Source organism: Anomaloglossus baeobatrachus, chromosome 1, assembly GCF_048569485.1.
Source record: "Anomaloglossus baeobatrachus isolate aAnoBae1 chromosome 1, aAnoBae1.hap1, whole genome shotgun sequence".
Lineage (NCBI taxonomy): Eukaryota > Metazoa > Chordata > Amphibia > Anura > Aromobatidae > Anomaloglossus > Anomaloglossus baeobatrachus.
In genome coordinates, this window is record NC_134353.1 from 283218911 (window position 1) to 283237602 (window position 18692).

The 18692-nt window shown below is 48.4% G+C and overlaps 1 protein-coding gene and 1 long non-coding RNA gene across 6 annotated transcripts in view; one reads left to right on the forward strand and one right to left on the reverse strand.

Moving 5' to 3' along the window:
- Positions 1–8212, reverse strand: part of LOC142311848 (uncharacterized) — a 90448-nt gene extending 82236 nt beyond the window's left edge. Inside the window, exons 1-2 of the long non-coding RNA XR_012754305.1 lie at positions 8103–8212; positions 7480–7518 (exon numbers count right to left, since the gene is read on the reverse strand). This is a non-coding gene — a long non-coding RNA (uncharacterized LOC142311848). The remainder of the gene's footprint in view (positions 1–7479; positions 7519–8102) is intronic.
- The window catches only part of PDE5A (phosphodiesterase 5A), a 394028-nt gene that overhangs the window by 272419 nt on the left and 102917 nt on the right, over positions 1–18692 (forward strand). For all 5 annotated transcript variants that reach the window (XM_075350615.1, XM_075350624.1, XM_075350634.1 and 2 more), the window contains exon 8: positions 1763–1871. In XM_075350615.1, coding sequence (XP_075206730.1) covers positions 1763–1871 — 109 coding nt within the window. The remainder of the gene's footprint in view (positions 1–1762; positions 1872–18692) is intronic.

Below are 18692 nucleotides of genomic sequence, written 5' to 3' on the forward strand. Positions count from 1 at the left end.
GGCGGCGTCGCTGTGACTGCCGAACAATCCCTCCTTCAAGGGGGAGGGACGTCACCACAATGAAAGCGGAGGGGCGGAGCTGAGCGTGATGTAAACATGCCGCCCACCTCTTCCTTCTGCATTGCGGCCGGCGGCAGGTAAGGAGACGGTCCTCGCTCATGCGGTGTCACACATAGCGATGTGTGCTGCCGAATGAGCGATGAACCACAACGCTAAACAACCCTTACCGATTTTTGAGTTTGGGACGACCTCTCCATGGTGAACGATTTTCACCATTTTTGAGGTCGCCTAAGGTCGCTGGTAAGTATTACACGCTGCGATATCGTTAATGACGCCGGATGTGCGTCACTAACAACTTGACCCCGACGACAAAACATTAACAATATCGTAGCGTGTAAAGCCCCCTTAAGGCTTTGGTGTGGTCCTCGGGTTGCTCCTCATGTGTCAACCACTTAGAGCTTAGTAAGAAAATACAACTAAGATGGTTTCTTTCCCCCAAAAGGCCATCGCATGTTTATCCTTTGTATTCCCCCCTCTGATGGAAAAAAATGTGGGAATATGGGCACGCTGCTCCACGTCTGGTGGACTTGCCCAAAAATCACCTCTTTTTGGAACCAAGTTTTCTCCCTTACAGCTAAATGTACGATGGTTCAGCTTCCCCCAGACCTGGCCATGGCATTGCCTAATATTGGAATCTCAGATCTACCAAAAGAGATTAGATGGATTTGCTCATTTATTTTTATTGCAGCTAGGCAAAGCATTACTGCCTCTTGGAATCAACCCACGGTCCTATCCCTATAGGAAGTCATAGATAGAGTTAATACTTCAAAGTTATATGAATTCACCCTCTCTTATAACCCTCAAAGACGTACCAGTCTGGAGGAGCGCTAGTCTCACTGGTTGTCTTCCCCCTATGCTTGCCTTCCTCCCTGAGACGTAACTTCCAGCCTAAGGTTTAATCTGGCCCCCTCCTCTGATAGTAACAGTTCTTAAGGCTTTATGTGAATCTTAGGCTATGTGCGCACTAGAGCTTTTTACCCGCGGATTTACCCGCGGATTTGCCGCGGAAATTTCTTGAGAAATGTCTGCAATCTTTGTGCAGACATTTCCCAGCAAATTCTATGGAAAAAAAAAAAAGCTGTGCGCACTGGTGCGGATTTTTCTCAAGAAATTTCCGCGAGAAGAATTTCTCGAGAAACTTTCTTGAGAAAATGAACATGTCCATTATTTCCGCAGGTACCCTGCGGATTTCGGCAGTACAGCCTGCAGAAATCCGCAGGGAACCACCCGCGGGAAAATCGCGGCAATTCCGCGGCTAATCCGCGTCAAATCCGCGTCAAATCCGCATGCGGATTTGGTGCGGATTTTTTCCGGAGGTCCGGAAATCTTTCACTCCCAGAAGTTTCTCGAGAAATTTTCTTGAGAAACTTCACATTTCTAGTGCGCACATAGCCTTAAGGTTGTTTCCGAGTGGCATTACCCCTACTTCCCCTCTCCCCTCCCCCCCTGCCCCTTCTCCCTTTTCCTCCCCCATTTTGCTGTTATAACCTGATATCTTGGTGGTCTAAAATGTGTAACTACTGTGGCTATTACTTGATATCTTATGTTTTAAATGTAAATTTTTCCCCTGTTATTGAAAAATCTAATAAACTTTATTGCTTAATAAAACAAAACTTCTGGGGATTTAATCTTTTATTTTCTATCGAGGTTTTTTTTTTTTCTTTTACTAATAACAATTATTGTGTTTTTTGTTTTTTTGCAGAGATTATGATGTAAGCAAAATTAATTACATGTATGCCCAGTATGCGGCAAACACTATGGAACCACTCAACATACCGAATGTCAGTAAGGACAAAAGATTTTTATTGACAGTAAGTAAAATTAAAATTCAACATTTACCACATCAGCAAAATATTAACTTAAGGCTGCTTTACACACGATATCGCTAGCGATCTCGTTAGTTATGTGACACGCCCAGATCGTTGTTACGATTTGCCGAGATCGCTCATAGGCCATTTTGTAGCGGTCACACGTACACATCTCACAAACGATGCTACATCGTTCAGTGATATATTGTTTGACCAAGGCGGTCTTGTGGATGTTGTTCGTCCTTGGCAATATGTCTGCTGTGTTCCAAACGACAAACAATATTTTGAAACTGAACGACGTGTCAACGATCAACGATTTTAACCCTATTTGCGATCGTTCAGAGTCGCATGTAGGTGTCAAACGCAACATGTCATGTCATGTCATGCTAACGATGACGGAAGTGTGTCACGAAAACCGTGACCCCGACGACGTATCGTCAGATAAATCGTAGTGTGTAAATCGGCCTTTAGAGGGGCTATTAAATTAAATGATAAAGAATATTGTATATTTACAGTTTACAATGGTTGATACTTTCAACACAAAAGGAGTGAATGATGAAATGTAAAATGTAATGTAAACGTAGTTGTGCTGATTTTATGGATGCATGAAATAAATAGTGTATGTGTTAATAGTTTATTAAACTGTATTTTCGTTTTATATTGTCATTGGTACGGTAACTACACATTCACAAACATTGCCCAACATTTTACACTTTATATCATGGAGCAAAGGAAACTTGACTGAAAAAGACATGCAAATATAAATTGAGTATTTCAGAAGACTCGCTAGACCTCCTGAATAGAGATGAGTAGACCCATGGAATTTCGGTTTGGCGGATTCAGCCAAACTTTAGATAAAGTTCTGTTTGGGACCCAGACTCTACCTGAATCTCAATGGAAGTCACTAATTTGGCAGTTCGGGTCTCCACCCACATGCAGCCCATCATAAAAAAGAAAGCTTTTCTTGTGAACATTTCCATATTTTTTCATATCCCCAAGCTTAAATGTATTCCTTTTTTTTTCTCTTATATAATATACCAACACAAAGTAGCAAACATTTGAAAAGAATAGAGGAAATGATACATAGTTTTCTAAATATTTTAAAAAAATATAAATCTAAAAATTTTGACGTGCATATGTGTGACGCCCTGGCAAAACTAGGAAGTCACACAGCCCCCGCACAACACCTTCCCACACAGGGTTACATACAGCCGACCTGAAACCCTAGCCTCCCCCCATTAGGGTAGGACAGACACACCAGTGGGCCAGACCAGGCGGATGAGAAATGCCCACCTAGGGGTCTAGAGAACCCGGGGCGGGAAAAGCAACAGTCAAGTGGTAGTTCCAGTGGCAGTCAAGTGGTAGTTGAAGGGGAGAGGAGTGGAGTAGTTGAGAGGAGTGGAGGTTGGAGCCCCGGCGCGCTGGCTAGGTGGCAGACGGTGGTCCGTATCTAACAGGAGATGGGAAGATGGCTGCCGTAGATCCGAGGTGGACCGCCGATACCGACATCGGAGAACCGACCCGGAAACCATGCACAGAGGGGGTACTTGGACCCTGAAGCCAGGACCAGAACCAACGGCCTAGCTAATTAACCAATTGAGGGCAGGATTATAGGTCCTGTCCCAACCAAAGTCCCAAAAGCAGACAACCACCCACCGAGAGGGATAGGGCATCCGCCAGGGCTCGGTAGATCCCAAGGGTCAGTGTCAGCGGGCAAGGCTCCCAACAAAAAGGACTGGGAGTGGACTCCCGTGTTTCACACCGGAAAGTCCAACACACAAAACACTGAGTGCAGAGGAAAGTGATACGGATCATCAGCCCGAGTGTGGGACCAGATACACCCGACCGCGGTGGCCGGCCACCAGCACCTTCGTTTACCAATGGAGAAGAGGAAAGCAGGGTTAGGTTATAAAAAAAATAACCTAAACTCTGAACATCTCACAGAGCAATGTTCAATCCATCATTCAAAAACTAAATGAATACAGTACAACTGCATGCCTACCAAGACATGGCCGTCCACTTAAACTGATATCCCAAGCAAGCAGAGCACTAGTTAACCCCTTAACGACCGCGGGACGTAAAATTACGTCCTAGCGGCAGAACGTTACTGCCCGCGGTCTGCCGGCAGCATCATGCTGCTATCGGCACACATCTCAGCTGATTTTCACAGCTGAGATGTGTGCCTGCTAGGCACGAGCAGAATCGTTATCTGCTCATGCCGTTTAACCCCTTATATGGCGCTGTCAATGTGTGACAGCGCCATTATAAGCGCGATCGCGGTAAACTTTTACTTACCGCCCGATAGTTGTCATGGTAGCACAGGGTCATGTGATGACTCCTGTACTACACCTGACTTGCTTTCATTTTCGCTGTGCCAGCGACACAGCAAAAGAGAAAGAGAGCGTATCTGCTGTTTACAGCCTTGTAGCTGTGATCAGCAGATACTGCAGAGTGATCGGAATGCTGATCGCAATAGCCCCCTAGGGGGACTAGTAAAATAAAAAAAAAAAAGTAAAAAAAAAAAGTTTTAAAAAATTTAAAAAAAAAACAAAAAACCTAAAAGTTCAAATCACCCCCCATTCGCCCCATTCAAAATTAAAGGGTTAAAAAAATAAAACATATACACACATTTGGTATCGCCGCGTTCAGAAACGCCCGATCTATCAAAATATAAAATCAATTAATCTGATCAGTATACGGCGTAGCGGCAAAAAAATTCCAAACGCCAAAACGACGTTTTTTTGTCGCCACAACTTTTGCGCAAAATGCAATAAGAGGCGATCAAAACGTAGCATCTGTGCAAAAATTGTACCGTTAAAAACGTCAGCTCGAGATGCAAAAAATAAGCTGTCACTGAGCCATAGATCCCGAAAAATGAGAACGCTACGGGTCACGGAACATGGCGTAAAACGTGCGCCACTTTTTTCGGACAAACTTCCGATTTTTTTTTTAACCTCTTATATAAAAGTAAACCTATACATGTTTGGTGTCTACGAACTCACACTGTCCTGAGGCATCACACCCACACATCAGTTTTACCATATAGTGAACACAGTGAATAAAATATCTCAAAAACCATAGTGCTATCGCACTTTTTTTGCAATTTTTCTGCATGTGGAATTTTTTTGCCGTTTTCAAGTACACTATATGGTAAAACTGATGGTTTCATTTAAATGTACAGCTCGTTCCGCAAAAAATGAGCCCTCACATGACCATATTGACTGAAAAATAAAAAAGTTACGTCTCTCAGAAAAAGAATGGCGAAAAAAAAAACGGAAAGCGAAAAATCGGCCGGTCGTGAAGGGGTTAAAGAAGCAGCCAAGAGGCCCATAGTCACTATGGAAGAGCTGCAGAGATCCGAAGGTCAAGTGGGAGAATCTGTCCACAAAACAACTATAAAGGTACCGTCACACTAAGCAACTTACCAGCGATCCCAACAACGATAGGGATCGCTGGTAAGTTGCTAGGAGGTTGCTGGTGAGCTGTCACACTGCGACGCTCCAGCGATCCCACCAGCAACCTGACCTGGCAGGGATCGCTGGAGCGTGGCTACACGAGTTGCTGGTGAGCTCACCAGCAACCAGTGACCAGCCCCCAGCTCCTTGCTCTCCTAGCTACAGCACACATCGGGTTAATTACCTGATGTGTGCTGCAGCTAAATGTGCACAGAGCAGGGAGCAGCGCACACTGAGCGCTGGCTCCCTGCTCTCCTACTTACAGCACACATCAGGTTAATTAACCCGATGTGTCCTGCAGCTACATGTGCACAGAGCAGGAGCCGGCAGCACAGGCAGTGAGAGCGGGGGAGGCTGGTATCAAAGGTAAATATCGGGTAACCAAGGACAGGGCTTCTTGGTTACCCGATGTTTACATTGGTTACCAGCCTCTGCAGAAGCCGGCTCCTGCTGCCTGCACATTTAGTTGTTGCTGTCTCGTTGTCACACACAGCGATCTGTGCTTCACAGCGGGAGAGCAACAACTAAAAAATGGCCCAGGACATTCAGCAACAACCAACGACCTCACAGCAGGGGCCAGGTTGTTGCTGGATGTCACACACAGCAACATCGCTAGCAACGTCACAAAAGTTGTTCGTTAGCAGCGATGTTGCTAGCGATGTTGCTTAGTGTGACGGGGCCTTTAGTCATATGCTCCATAAATCTGGCCTTCCTGCAAGTGTGGCAAGAATATAAAAATATAAAACACTACAGTGTTGTGAAAACGTATTTGCCCCCTTCCTGATTTCTTATTCTTTTGCATGTTTGTCACACTTAACCCTAGAACGCATACCTGGGGCCTCGCAGACCTGCTAGGTTACTTGTTTTCTATGGTTGATTTCTATGGTTGCGCATTCTAGGGTTAAATGTTTAAGATCACTAAACAAATTTAAATATTAGACAAAGATAACACAAGTATACACAAAATGCAGTTTATAAATGAACATTTTTATTATTAAGGGAAAAAGCAATCCAAACCTGCATGGCCCTGTCTGAAAAAGTGATTACCCCTCCCTCACCCTGAAAGCATAAATTAACTGTGGTTTATCACATCTTTGGGAAGCTGAGATCAATTTCCTTAACCACACCCAGGCCTGATTACTGCCACACCTGTTCTCAATCAAGAAATCACTTAAATAGGACCTGCCTGACAAAGTGACCAAAAGGTCCTCAAAAGCTAGACATCATGACAGGATCCAAAGAAATTTCAGAACAAATGATAAACAAAGTAATTGAGATCTGTCAGTCTGGAAAAGGTTATAAAGCCATTTCTAAATCTTTGGGACTCCAGTGAACCACAGTGAGAGCCAACCACAAATGGACAAGACACGGAACAGTGGTGAGCCTTCCCAGGAGTGGTCAGCCAACAAAAATTACCCCAATAATGCAGCAATGGCTCAAAGAAGTTACAAAACCCCCCCTAACAACTTCCAAAGAACTGCAGGCCTCACTTGCTTCAGTTAAGGTCACTGTTCATGACTCCACCATAAGACAGATATGGGGCAAAAATGGTGTGCATTGCAGAGTTCCAAGACAAAAACCACTGGTGAGTAAAAAGATCATAAAGGCTCATCTCAGTTTTGTCAGAAGACATCTTGATGATCCCCAACAGTTTTGGGAGAATACTCTGTGGATTGAAAAGACAAAAGTTGAACTTTTTGGAAGGTGCATGTCCCATTACATCTGGCAAAGAAGGTCAGTTTCAGCTCAGTTTCAGGTGGTGGCAACCTTCTTATAGCCTAGTCCATCTTTATGTAGAGCAACAGTTCTTTTTTTCCGATCATCAGAGAATTCTTTGCTTTGAGGTGCCATATTGAACTTCCAGTGACCAGTATGAAGGAGTGTGAGAATGATAGTGAGTCACATGACATTGAGGAGGCAAAATGGCTAATTGGGCAGAATTTGGCCATTTTCACTTAAGGGTGTACTCACTTTTGTTGTCAGCTGTTTAGACATTACTGGCTGTGTGTTGAGTTATTTAGGGGGCACACCAAATTTACATTTTTATATAAACTGTATACTGACTACTTTAAATTCTATCAAAGTGTCATACCTTCAGTGTTATCCCATAAAAAGATATAATACAATATTCACAGAAATGTGAGGGATGTACTTACCTTTGTGTTGCACTGTACAGAGCAATCCTGGAGTAAAACCTGTTAGAGGATACAAAAGACTTGAGACTGGGGCATAGGTTCACCTTTCAGCAGGACAACATACCAAATGTACTGGCAGAGTTACACTATAATGGTTTACAATCAGGGGCGGGCTGGCCCAGGGGGCAGGCGGACAATTGCCCCCCGGGCCGCTCGTCCAACCGCTATACAGGGCCGGCCGCTTGCTGCATAATGTCATTATAACACACACACATGGCCGCGCACCGTGAACTGCGCACGGCCGTGTCTCTGGTACTGTGATGCCGCGGGACGACACTGACACATTACAGGCGCAGACAGTGTCAGCCGGCGGCATTATAGTACAGGAGACACGGCCGTGCGCAGTTCACTGTGCGCGGCCATGTATTGTAATGACGCCATGTCAGGGCCGCCATCAGGGCATTACTGCCCTCACTGGTGTATGGGGCCCAGAAGCAAGGAGGGAGAACCGGCCGCTCACCGAAAGCTGCCCTCCCCCTGCTGCTCTGCACCTATCTATGTGATCAGTGCAGGGGAGGAAGCTACCGGGAGATGAACGGAGGCTGTTGGAGCGGGAGCAGGTGAAAGGTCCTGAAATTACTTACATCAGGTCATGTGCCTGATCACATGACCGGTGACCCGGCAGGTCCTGTAGCTGATGCATGCAGCCTCCATGCAGCTCCCAGCGTCTCATCTCCTGGTCTGCACTGATCAGGAACGGCAACATGAGGTAATGTGTGTTTGTAAGAAAATGTGCTTGTAATGCTGTGTTTATATGTACAGTATTTAACAGTTGTGTTTAATAGGTGCATGTATTAGAGCTGTGTATGTAGGTGCATGCAGTAGGGCAATGTGTTTGTATATGTGCATGTAAGCTGTGTGTGTCTATATTTGAATGAAGCGGAGCCTTGTGCGTCTGTGGGCATGGAGCGGTGTGCGTCTGTGGGCATGGAGCGGAGCGGTGTGTGTCTGTGTGCATGGAGCGGTGTGTGTCTGTGTGCATGGAGCGGTGTGCGCCTGTGTGCATGGAGCGGTGTGCGCCTGTGGGCATGGAGCGGTGTGCGTCTGTGGGCATGGAGCGGTGTGCGTCTGTGGGCATGGAGCGGTGTGCGCCTGTGGGCATGGAGCGGTGTGCGTCTGTGGGCATGGAGCGGAGCGGTGTGCGCCTGTGGGCATGGAGCGGAGCGGTGTGCGTCTGTGGGCATGGAGCGGAGCGGTGTGCGTCTGTGGGCATGGAGCGGAGCGGTGTGCGTCTGTAGGCATGGAGCGGAGCCGTGTTCGTCTGAGGGCATGGAGCGGTGTGCGCCTGTGGGCATGGAGCGGAGCGGTGTGCGCCTGTGGGCATGGAGCGGAGCGGTGTGCGTCTGTGGGCATGGAGCGGTGTGCGTCTGTGGGCATGGAGCGGAGCGGTGTGTGTCTGTGTGCATGGAGCGGTGTGCGTCTGTGTGCATGGAGCGGTGTGCGTCTGTGTGCATGGAGCGGTGTGCGTCTGTGGGCATGGAGCGGTGTGCGTCTGTGGGCATGGAGCGGTTTGCGTCTGTGGGCATGGAGCGGTGTGCGTCTGTGGGCATGGAGCGGTGTGCGTCTGTGGGCATGGAGCAGTGTGCGCCTGTGGGCATGGAGCGGTGTGCGCCTGTGGGCATGGAGCGGAGTGGTGTGCGCCTGTGGGCATGGAGCGGTGTGCGTCTGTGGGCATGGAGCGGAGCGGTGTGCATCTGTGGGCATGGAGCAGTGTGCGCCTGTGGGCATGGAGCGGAGCGGTGTGCACCTGTGGGCATGGAGCGGAGCGGTGTAGCGGAGCACCATACTGTATATAAAGGAGCACACTACACTCTGCATTATGTCTGTATATACTATATGTATATAGTATGGATGTGTGTGTACAGTGTAGTTCTGTGTATACACTATATGCAGCCCCCAGCCTCTATATTATACACAGTGGGTACGCAAAGTATTCAGACCCCTTTAAATTTTTCACTCATTGCAGCCATTTGGTAAATTCAAAAAAGTTCTTTTTTTTCTCTCATTGCTGTACATTCTGCTCCCCATCCCCCATCTGGACAGAAGAAAACAGAAATTTAGAAAGTTTTGCAAATTTATTAAACAAGAATACTTTCTGTCCGTACCCACTGTATATGCAGCCAGCAGCCTCTAGACATATATATATATATATATATATTGTAACGTTGCGCCCTGCAACGTGGGGGTTTCACTCGCTTGCAGCGGTGTGAGGTAGCTTCAGCAACACACGTACACAGTCTCTTCATAGAAATTCTGGCAGTTTATTAAAAACACTCAGCATAAACTGCCCTCAAACATAAACAATAAGTCCATAATGGAAGTTTAGCAACTTCCCCACTCTCTGGCTCCTGCCAGCGTACAACTCTAGCCAAGGTTCCTTCCAGCACCCAGGGCCCTCTGCAGACCCCTGTCTGTCTCTCCTCCTGGAGAGATTCGGCCCTACAGTCCTGGCCTGGCTGCACTCACCTCAGACTCAATATCAGAGCCTTGTGATCAGCCTCCATGCAGGCTGAAACACCCAGAGCTCCCGGCTCTGCTCTCACTTGTTTCCAGCACACACACTGGACATCTAGAGCCAGCCTCTCTCTAGACTGCCCTAGACACACTTCATGCAGAACTCTCGGCTCTGCTCTCACTCTCTCCCAGCACACACGCTGGAAGTCTAGAGCTAGTCTCTAACTAGACTGCCCTAGACACACTCTCCTGGGTTCAGAGACAGGATTGCTTTAACCCCTGGAGCCACACCCACAGGTGGTAAGGAGTGTGTAATCAGCGTCACACACCCTTCCATGGCTCTGCATGTAATGCAATCCTGTGGAACCACAGGTCCCAGCCAGCTTCACATTGCAGAGCACCCACGCTTCTGCAAAACATACCGGCCCTTTGTAATACAGCCGGTTGATACCTCACAATATATATATATATATATATATATATATATATATATATATATATATATATATATATATATATATATATATATATATATATATATATATATATATATATGCTGCAGACTCTATATTATATATGCACACAGCCAGCAGCCTGCATCCTCAATTTCTATATATATTTTTTTTTATATATATATATATATATATATATATATATATATATATATATATATATATATATATATATATATATATATATATATATATATATATAATATATAGATATATACACTAGCTGTAGTACCCGGGATAGTAACTGTCTCTCCCCCAGTCTGTCTGTGTGTCGCTGTCTGTCTCTCTGTCTGTTTCTATCTCTCTGTCTGTATTTCTATCAGTCTGTCTCTTTCCAGGGCTGTCTCTTTCCAGGGCTGTCTCTTTCCAGGGCTGTCTCTTTCCAGGGCTGTCTCTTTCCCAGGACTGTCTCTTTCCCAGGACTGTCTCTTTCCCAGGACTGTCTCTTTCCCAGGACTGTCTCTTTTCCAGGACTGTCTCTTTTCCAGGACTGTCTCTTTTCCAGGGCTGTCTCTTTTCCAGGGCTGTCTCTTTTCCAGGGCTGTCTCTTTTCCAGGGCTGTCTCTTTTCCAGGGCTGTCTCTGTCCCTGGCTGTCTTTGTCCCCGGCTGTCTCTCTCTCTCTATCCGTCTCTTCACCGACATCTTATTACCTCACACATAAGCTTCTTATACTAACAGTTTATTTTGTTCCTATAGCAACAACTGACAGTTGCTATTAATAGCCTGTCGCTCCCACCTCCATTCAGTTTAATGGAGGCAGGATTTTGGAGAGTAACTGTAAAACGCGGGGTTACATTTTACCGTCAAAACATAGTCTATGACATTCCCTGAGTCACATGAGGCGTCCGTGGAAAATTTTGTGGTTGTAAATGCGACGGTGCAAATTCCTTTAGTGGACATACATACATACATACATACACACACTGAGTTTTATATATTAGATATACACACATATGGCTGATGATTCCGTCTGGGGCTTGTCATTTTGATAACCCAAAAACATGGTGCATGCAGCTTTTTTCAGGCTGTCAAAATGACGACTGTGCTGCATAGCAGAGCCGAACAGCGGTTAATGTTTGGTTTGTGAGGACGGTTTTCAGAAGTGGAGTTTTGTCAAGAATGGCGGTGGTACTATGGAAGGTTTGAGTTGTGGCTGCAGAGCTGGGGTGGAGCCTGGGCACAGTCTCAAGGGGCCTGAAAATTTTGCTAGTATGGGGCCCTGAAAATCCTGGTCCTGCGTCATGCAGTGTGCGCTGCCTCCCCACCGAAGAGGAGCATCAAACAAGTATGAGGGCCACACAGGAGGCAAGAGAAGTGTTGTCCTCAATCATCAAAAGTAAAAGCCCCCCAGTTTGTGTGTATAGGATTGTGTCTATTTATGTGTGTATGTTTATATGTTTGTGATGGTCTTCAAATATGCATCTGCTTAATGTGAATAAATCTGGGTACGTGTTTGTACGCCGTGTGGGTGTACGTGTCTGTACGCTGTGTGGGTGTACGTGTCTGTACGCTGTGTGGGTGTACGTGTCTGTACGCCGTGTGGGGGTACGTGTCTGTACGCCGTGTGGGGGTACGTGTCTGTACGCCGTGTGGGGGTACGTGTCTGTACGCCGTGTGGGGGTACGTGTCTGTACGCCGTGTGGGGGTACGTGTCTGTACGCCGTGTGGGGGTACGTGTCTGTACGCCGTGTGGGGGTACGTGTCTGTACGCCGTGTGGGGGTACGTGTCTGTACGCCGTGTGGGGGTACGTGTCTGTACGCCGTGTGGGGGTACGTGTCTGTACGCCGTGTGGGGGTACGTGTCTGTACGCCGTGTGGGGGTACGTGTCTGTACGCCGTGTGGGGGTACGTGTCTGTACGCCGTGTGGGGGTACGTGTCTGTACGCCGTGTGGGGGTACGTGTCTGTACACAGTGTGGGGTACGTGTCTGTACGCCGTGTGGGGGTACGTGTCTGTACGCCGTGTGTGGGTACGTGTCTGCACTGTATGTTTGCATGTCCGTGTTTGAGGGGTTCTATGTATGTGTGTATGATGTGTGTATGTAAGGGTACGTGACCATGATCAGGGTTCATTGTTTTGGATGTAGAGTGTTTTCGCTGCATCCATAACGCTGTGTTGTACAATACAAGCACAGTGGATGATTTCTAAAAATCCCATGCCCACTGTGCGTGTACGGTCCGTCCCACAGCAAAAGCTGACCTGTGGTGTGGATCCCCGGGCCGCAGCATGTCACTTTATTGCTGCGGAGATGCAAGTGTTTTCCGCAGAGAGAACAGAGAAAACGACCGCAGCGGCCTTAACCCTGACTGTGAGCTCAGGCAGCTGCAGTCCCTTCAGAGAGCACTCGCGGTCCCGCAGGAGAGGACACGCTGCCTGCAGGATGCAGCATGTCTGGACCGTGGCCACATACCCTTATAGTGTTGTGGTGTATGTGTAAAACATTTGTATCTAATATTTTATCTTTAAGGGTGAGTGCCCACCATCAGGCTTCCGTACGGTCTGGACGCAGTGTACTTTATCTAGCGGAGACGCGCTGTCCATGCACATGATAAGGGTCACTAACAGTGGATTTTCGCTGTATTCTCCCGCTCAGAGCTCTAGCATCTCTTAGAATAAATTCACAAGCTGCAGATGAGAAACTCGCCCCACAGGTCAGTTTATGGAGAGTCTAAAGAAGCCCAATGGCTCGGAGATTCCTATAAATCAATCCACTGTGCGTGTGCTGTACAATGCAGTATTATGGACTCAGTGAAAACACTTTGCGTCCAAGAAGCTGCTGACACTGATCGTGGGCACGGGCCCTAAGGGCTCACATAAGTGTTAGGGAATTTCATTTGTCTTTCTGTGCATATACTCATTATATCCTATGGTGCTACTCGCATGTCTGTGTATTTACACAGACCGTGTGTCCATGTGATCCACATAGTGATGTCTGTTTTTTTCCTGCAGCACAGAGGACTATGGTCAATAGAAGTCTATGGGTCATAAAAAATACTCACAGCACACAGATGGCATCAGTGTATAGTCCATGTGCCATCAGTTTGCTGTGCGTGTTTAACATTCAAAATATAGAAGCAACAAGTAGTTAGCTGGGTTATGGTACTGTAACTATGTAGTAAGCATGGTTTTGCTCCCATATCTATATAGTAAACTCAGTTATGGTACCATATTTAAGTAGTAAGCTTTGTTCTGGTACTATGTGTATGCAGTAAGCTTGTTCTGTTCCCGTATGTATGTAGGAGGCTTGGTTCTGTTGCTGTTTCTATGTAGAAGACTGAGTAAGTACGATTGTGTTCCTGTATTGGTACACTAAGCTCGGTTCTGCTCCCATATCTCTGTAGTAAGCTCGGTTCTGCTCCCATATCTCTGTAGTAAGCTCGGTTCTGCTCCCATATCTCTGTAGTAAGCTCGGTTCTGCTCCCCTATCTCTGTAGTAAGCTCAGTCCTGTTCCCCTATCTCTGTAGTAAGCTCTGTTCTATTCCCATATCTCTGTAGTAAGCTCTGTTCTGCTCCCATATCTCTGTAGTAAGCTCGGTTCTGCTCCCATATCTCTGTAGTAAGCTTGGTTCTGCTCCCATATGTCTGTGGTAAGCTCTGTTCTGCTCCCATATCTCTGTAGTAAGCTCTGTTCTGCTCCCATATCCCGGTTCTGCTCCAATAAGCTCGCTTCAGTTCCCGTATCTACTGTATGTAGTCATCTTGGTTCTTTTGCAGTATCTATGTACGCAGTAAGCGCAGTTCTGTTCATATATATATATATATATATATATATATATAATTGCCTTATTCTGTCTGTCTGTCTGTCTGTCTGTCTTGCTCCAAAATTGTGTCCTTACGGTGACACAAAGCGGATTGGCCGCTGGCCTCGCCATGACCCCGCACGGATTCGTCGCTCGCCCTGGCTCCCCCCCACCCGGATTGGCCGGCCGCTCGCACAGGCTCCGCCCCCCACACGGATTGGCCTCTCGCCCCGGCACCCTGCACGTATTGGCAACTCGGCCACGCCCCGCCCCCTCACGCAATGCACGCTCGCTCTGGCCCCGCCCCCCGCACTCATCCCCCGAACTGACAAGGAGACACGACTCCCAGGTGAGTACTGTACCCCCGGGAGCCCACAACAGCATACGCCGCCGACCTAGCCGACACAAACCCTCGCATTGCTGGGGTTTGCCGCCGTATGCTGGTGTGGGCTCCCGTGCGAGTGGGGGACGTGATGCGCTGGTAACCATGGTAGCATAGTTACCAGCGCATCAAGGTCCTGCAGCGGCGGAACATCCACACGCACACACATAACAACAGACACACACACATCAGATCACACTCACTCTCACACACACCTCACACACACACATCAGATCGCATCCACATACTCACAGCATCCGGAGATATCGCTTGCTTCTCGGCCGCGATACTGTGCTGTGAGCTTCCAGGACCTGCCGGAGGATCACATGGCCAGAAGCATGTGGTATCTCCGGATGTTGTGAGTGTGAGCGCGTATGTGCAATATCGTCAATGTGTGTGTGAATGTATGCGATCGGGTGTGTGTGAGTGTATGCGATCAAGTGTGTGTGAGTGTATGCGATCGGGTGTGTGTGAGTGTATGCGATCGGGTGTGTGTGAGTGTATGCGATCGGGTGTGTGTGAGTGTATGCCATCGGGTGGGTGTGAGTGTATGTGATCGGGTGGGTGTGAGTGTGTGTGAGTGTATGCGATCGGATCTGTGAGTGTCGGCAGAGGAGCACGGCGTGCTCGAGGAGGCTGGGAGGAGAGAGGCTGATCCTGGGGAAGGCTGGGAGGGGGAGGCTGATGCTGGGGGAGGCTGAAGTTGGGGGAGGCTGGGAGGGTGTAGGCTGATGCTGGAGGAGGCTGGGAGGAGAGAGGCTGATGCTGGGGGAGGCTGGAAGGAGAGAGGCTGATGCTGGGGGAGGCTGGGAGGAGAGAGGCTGATGCTGGGGGAGGCTGATGCTGGGGGAGGCTGGAAGGAGAGAGGCTGATGCTGGGGGAGGCTGATGCTGGGTGAGGCTGGGAGGGGGAGGCTGATGCTGGGGGAGGCTGGGAGGAGAGAGGCTGATGCTGGGGGAGGCTGATGCTGGGGGAGGCTGGAAGGAGAGAGGCTGATGCTGGGAGGAGAGAGGCTGATGCTGGGAGGAGAGAGGCTGATGCTGGGGGCAGAGAGGCTGATGCTGGTGCAGCATGGGGGATGGAGCACGATGGGGGGTGCGCAGCATGGGGGATGGAGCACGATTGGGAGTGCGCAGCATGGGGGATGGAGCACGTTTGGGAGTGCGCAGCATGGCGGATGGAGCACGTTTGGGACTGCGCAGCATGGCGGATGGACCACGTTTGGGAGTGCGCAGCATGGCGGATGGAGCATGTTTGGGAGTGCGCAGCATTGCGGATGGAGCACGTTTGGGAGTGCGCAGCATGGCGGATGGAGCACGTTTGGGAGTGCGCAGCATGGCGGATGGAGCACGTTTGGGAGTGCGCAGCATGGCGGATGGAGCACGTTTGGGAGTGCGCAGCATGGCGGATGGAGCACGTTTGGGACTGCGCAGCATGGCGGATGGAGCATGTTTGGGAGTGCGCAGCATGGCGGATGGAGCATGATGGGGGGTGCGCAGCATTGGGGATGGAGCACGATGGGAGGTGCACACCTCCCCCCAACACACACACACACACACAACACACCACACACACACTGGGAACCACAAACACCGCCGTACACAGACACTCACACACACAGACAACACCCAACACACAAACACCGCGGCATACATAAATATACGCACATACCACGCAACACACACACATTGCACAAAACATACCTCCCCCCAAAACACACCACACCCATACAAATCGCGCAACACACACACACAAAACGCTACAGACACACAGCGCTCCACAAACAACGCAACACACATACAACACCGCTCTCACCCCCCGCCACACCCAGACAACACCCAGAACATGTACAGCGCCCTACACAAACACTTGGTAACTACACACAACAACATCTATATATATATATATAACAAAAATCATACATGAACTACACAATACGTAAATTCTAGAATACCCGATGCGTAGAATCGGGCCACCTTCTAGTATAATATATATGCACCAGCCTGTTCATAAAGCCTGTTACCATTGCTGCTTTAAAGCAGTGGCCAGAGATGAACAGTTCAATGGCGGGCTGCCGCAACTTGAGGGCCACTGCTTTGTGATTGCCCCCCAGGCTAAATTGTGCCAGCCAGCCCCTGTTTACAACACAGCATATTCAAGTGTTTGAAGGGCACAAAGTCAAACTCTGGACATAAATCCCACTGAGAATCTGTGGCAAAATTGCTGTTCACAGATGCTCTCTATCCAATGTCACTTAGCTAGAGCTATATTGCCAAGACTAATGGGACAAAATTTCAGTTTCTAAATGTGCAAATATGGTAGAGACGTACCCCAAAAGGCTTGCCATACTAATTGCAGCAAGGGGTGGTCAAAAATACTTTTAAGTTTGTGGGTGTAATGTGAAAAAATGTGCAAGAGATTTCATGCCACTGAATGCATTTCTATAGACAGCAATATTACAGCCTGAGCTTTCATTCAGATGTCTGTTTTTTATGTACGTGTTAGCTGTGTTTTTTCGCTGATCGATACATGATCTATTATAGTCTATGTTGCTGTACACATGTTTTTTTTTATCAAAATTATCCATACAAATGTATGGGTCCATGAAAAATCACTGACAGCAGACATTTTAGACAATAGTAGAAGCTTTTCAGTTTTTATGACTATATATCTATACACAGTGGGTGAAATAGGTATTGAACATGTCACCAATTTTCTAAGTAAATTTATTTCTTAAGGTGCTACGGACACGATATTTCTCCAGATGTCAGTAACAACCCATTCAATCCACACAAGCAAATAAATCAAACCATAGATGTCCATAAATTAAGTTATGTGTAATAAAGACAAATGAGACAGGGAAAAAGTATTGAATACATGAAGAAACAGATGTTCTAAAAGAAATGGAAACTTATGATGCCAGGTGAAATCTGTTAGTAATTAGAAAGCAATTTCTTTGTCGCTCCATTGGGAGACCCAGACAATTGGGTGTATAGGCTATGCCTCCGGAGGCCGCACAAAGTATTACACTAAAAGTGTAAAGCCCCTCCCCTTCTGCCTATACACCCCCCGTGCTCCCACGGGCTCCTCAGTTTTTTGCTTTGTGCGAAGGAGGCAGACATGCACGCATAGCTCCACAGATTAGTCAGCAGCAGCTGCTGACTATGTCGGATGGAAGAAAAGTGGGCCCATATAGGGCCCCCAGCATGCTCCCTTCTCACCCCACTCTTGTCGGCGGTGTTGTTAAGGTTGAGGTATCCATTGCGGGTACGGAGGCTGGAGCCCACATGCTGTTTTCCTTCCCCATCCCCCTTAGGGCTCTGGGTGAAGTGGGATCCTAACGGTCTCCAGGCACTGAGACCGTGCTCCATCCACAGCTCCTGAGGACCCTGCTGGATAGGAGCCGAGTATCGTTCAGGGACATGGCCCTGCTACTTTGAGGTACTCTGTGTCCCCGTGGGGACCGCGCACAGCAACACTCCAGCATTGCTGGGTGTGCTAGTGCACCGGGGACCGCGGCGCTGACCGCGTTTGTGCCATTATACACTGCAGCGTCGCTGAGTGTGTTTGTGTATGGGGACTACCGCGCTGACCGCCGCTGCCATTGTTATTACTGAGGCGCGGCTGGGACTGTTAGTGCGCCGGGGACTCGGCGCCGGCCGCGCTTATACGGCGGCCGCGCTTATAACTCGAGTCCCCGGCTTTTGGGCCTAGTCTCTTTTTCTTCCCGCCCCCAGCCCTGCCAGTCAGGGGAAGGGCGGGACGCTGTACAGCACGGCAGCACTGAGGGCTGGAGCATGCTTTGCATACTCCACCCCCCTCACTGTGCACAGTGGGGCACCAGTTCCCGCACTTTCTGGGTCACGCCCACGGCTCCCTCCTCTCCTCAGGACGCCGGCAGCCATTCCTGTCAGCTCCTCGGACGCTGCAGAGGGGAGACAAACTCTGGGGGACCCAGGCAGGGATTCTGGTGGCCACACAACCGCTTTAAGCGGGCGGTAAGCAGCACCTGAGGTGCTGGCCCCACTTGTGCAGAAGTGTAATTATAGTTTATATGTTTACAGGCTATACTTTACACTGTATG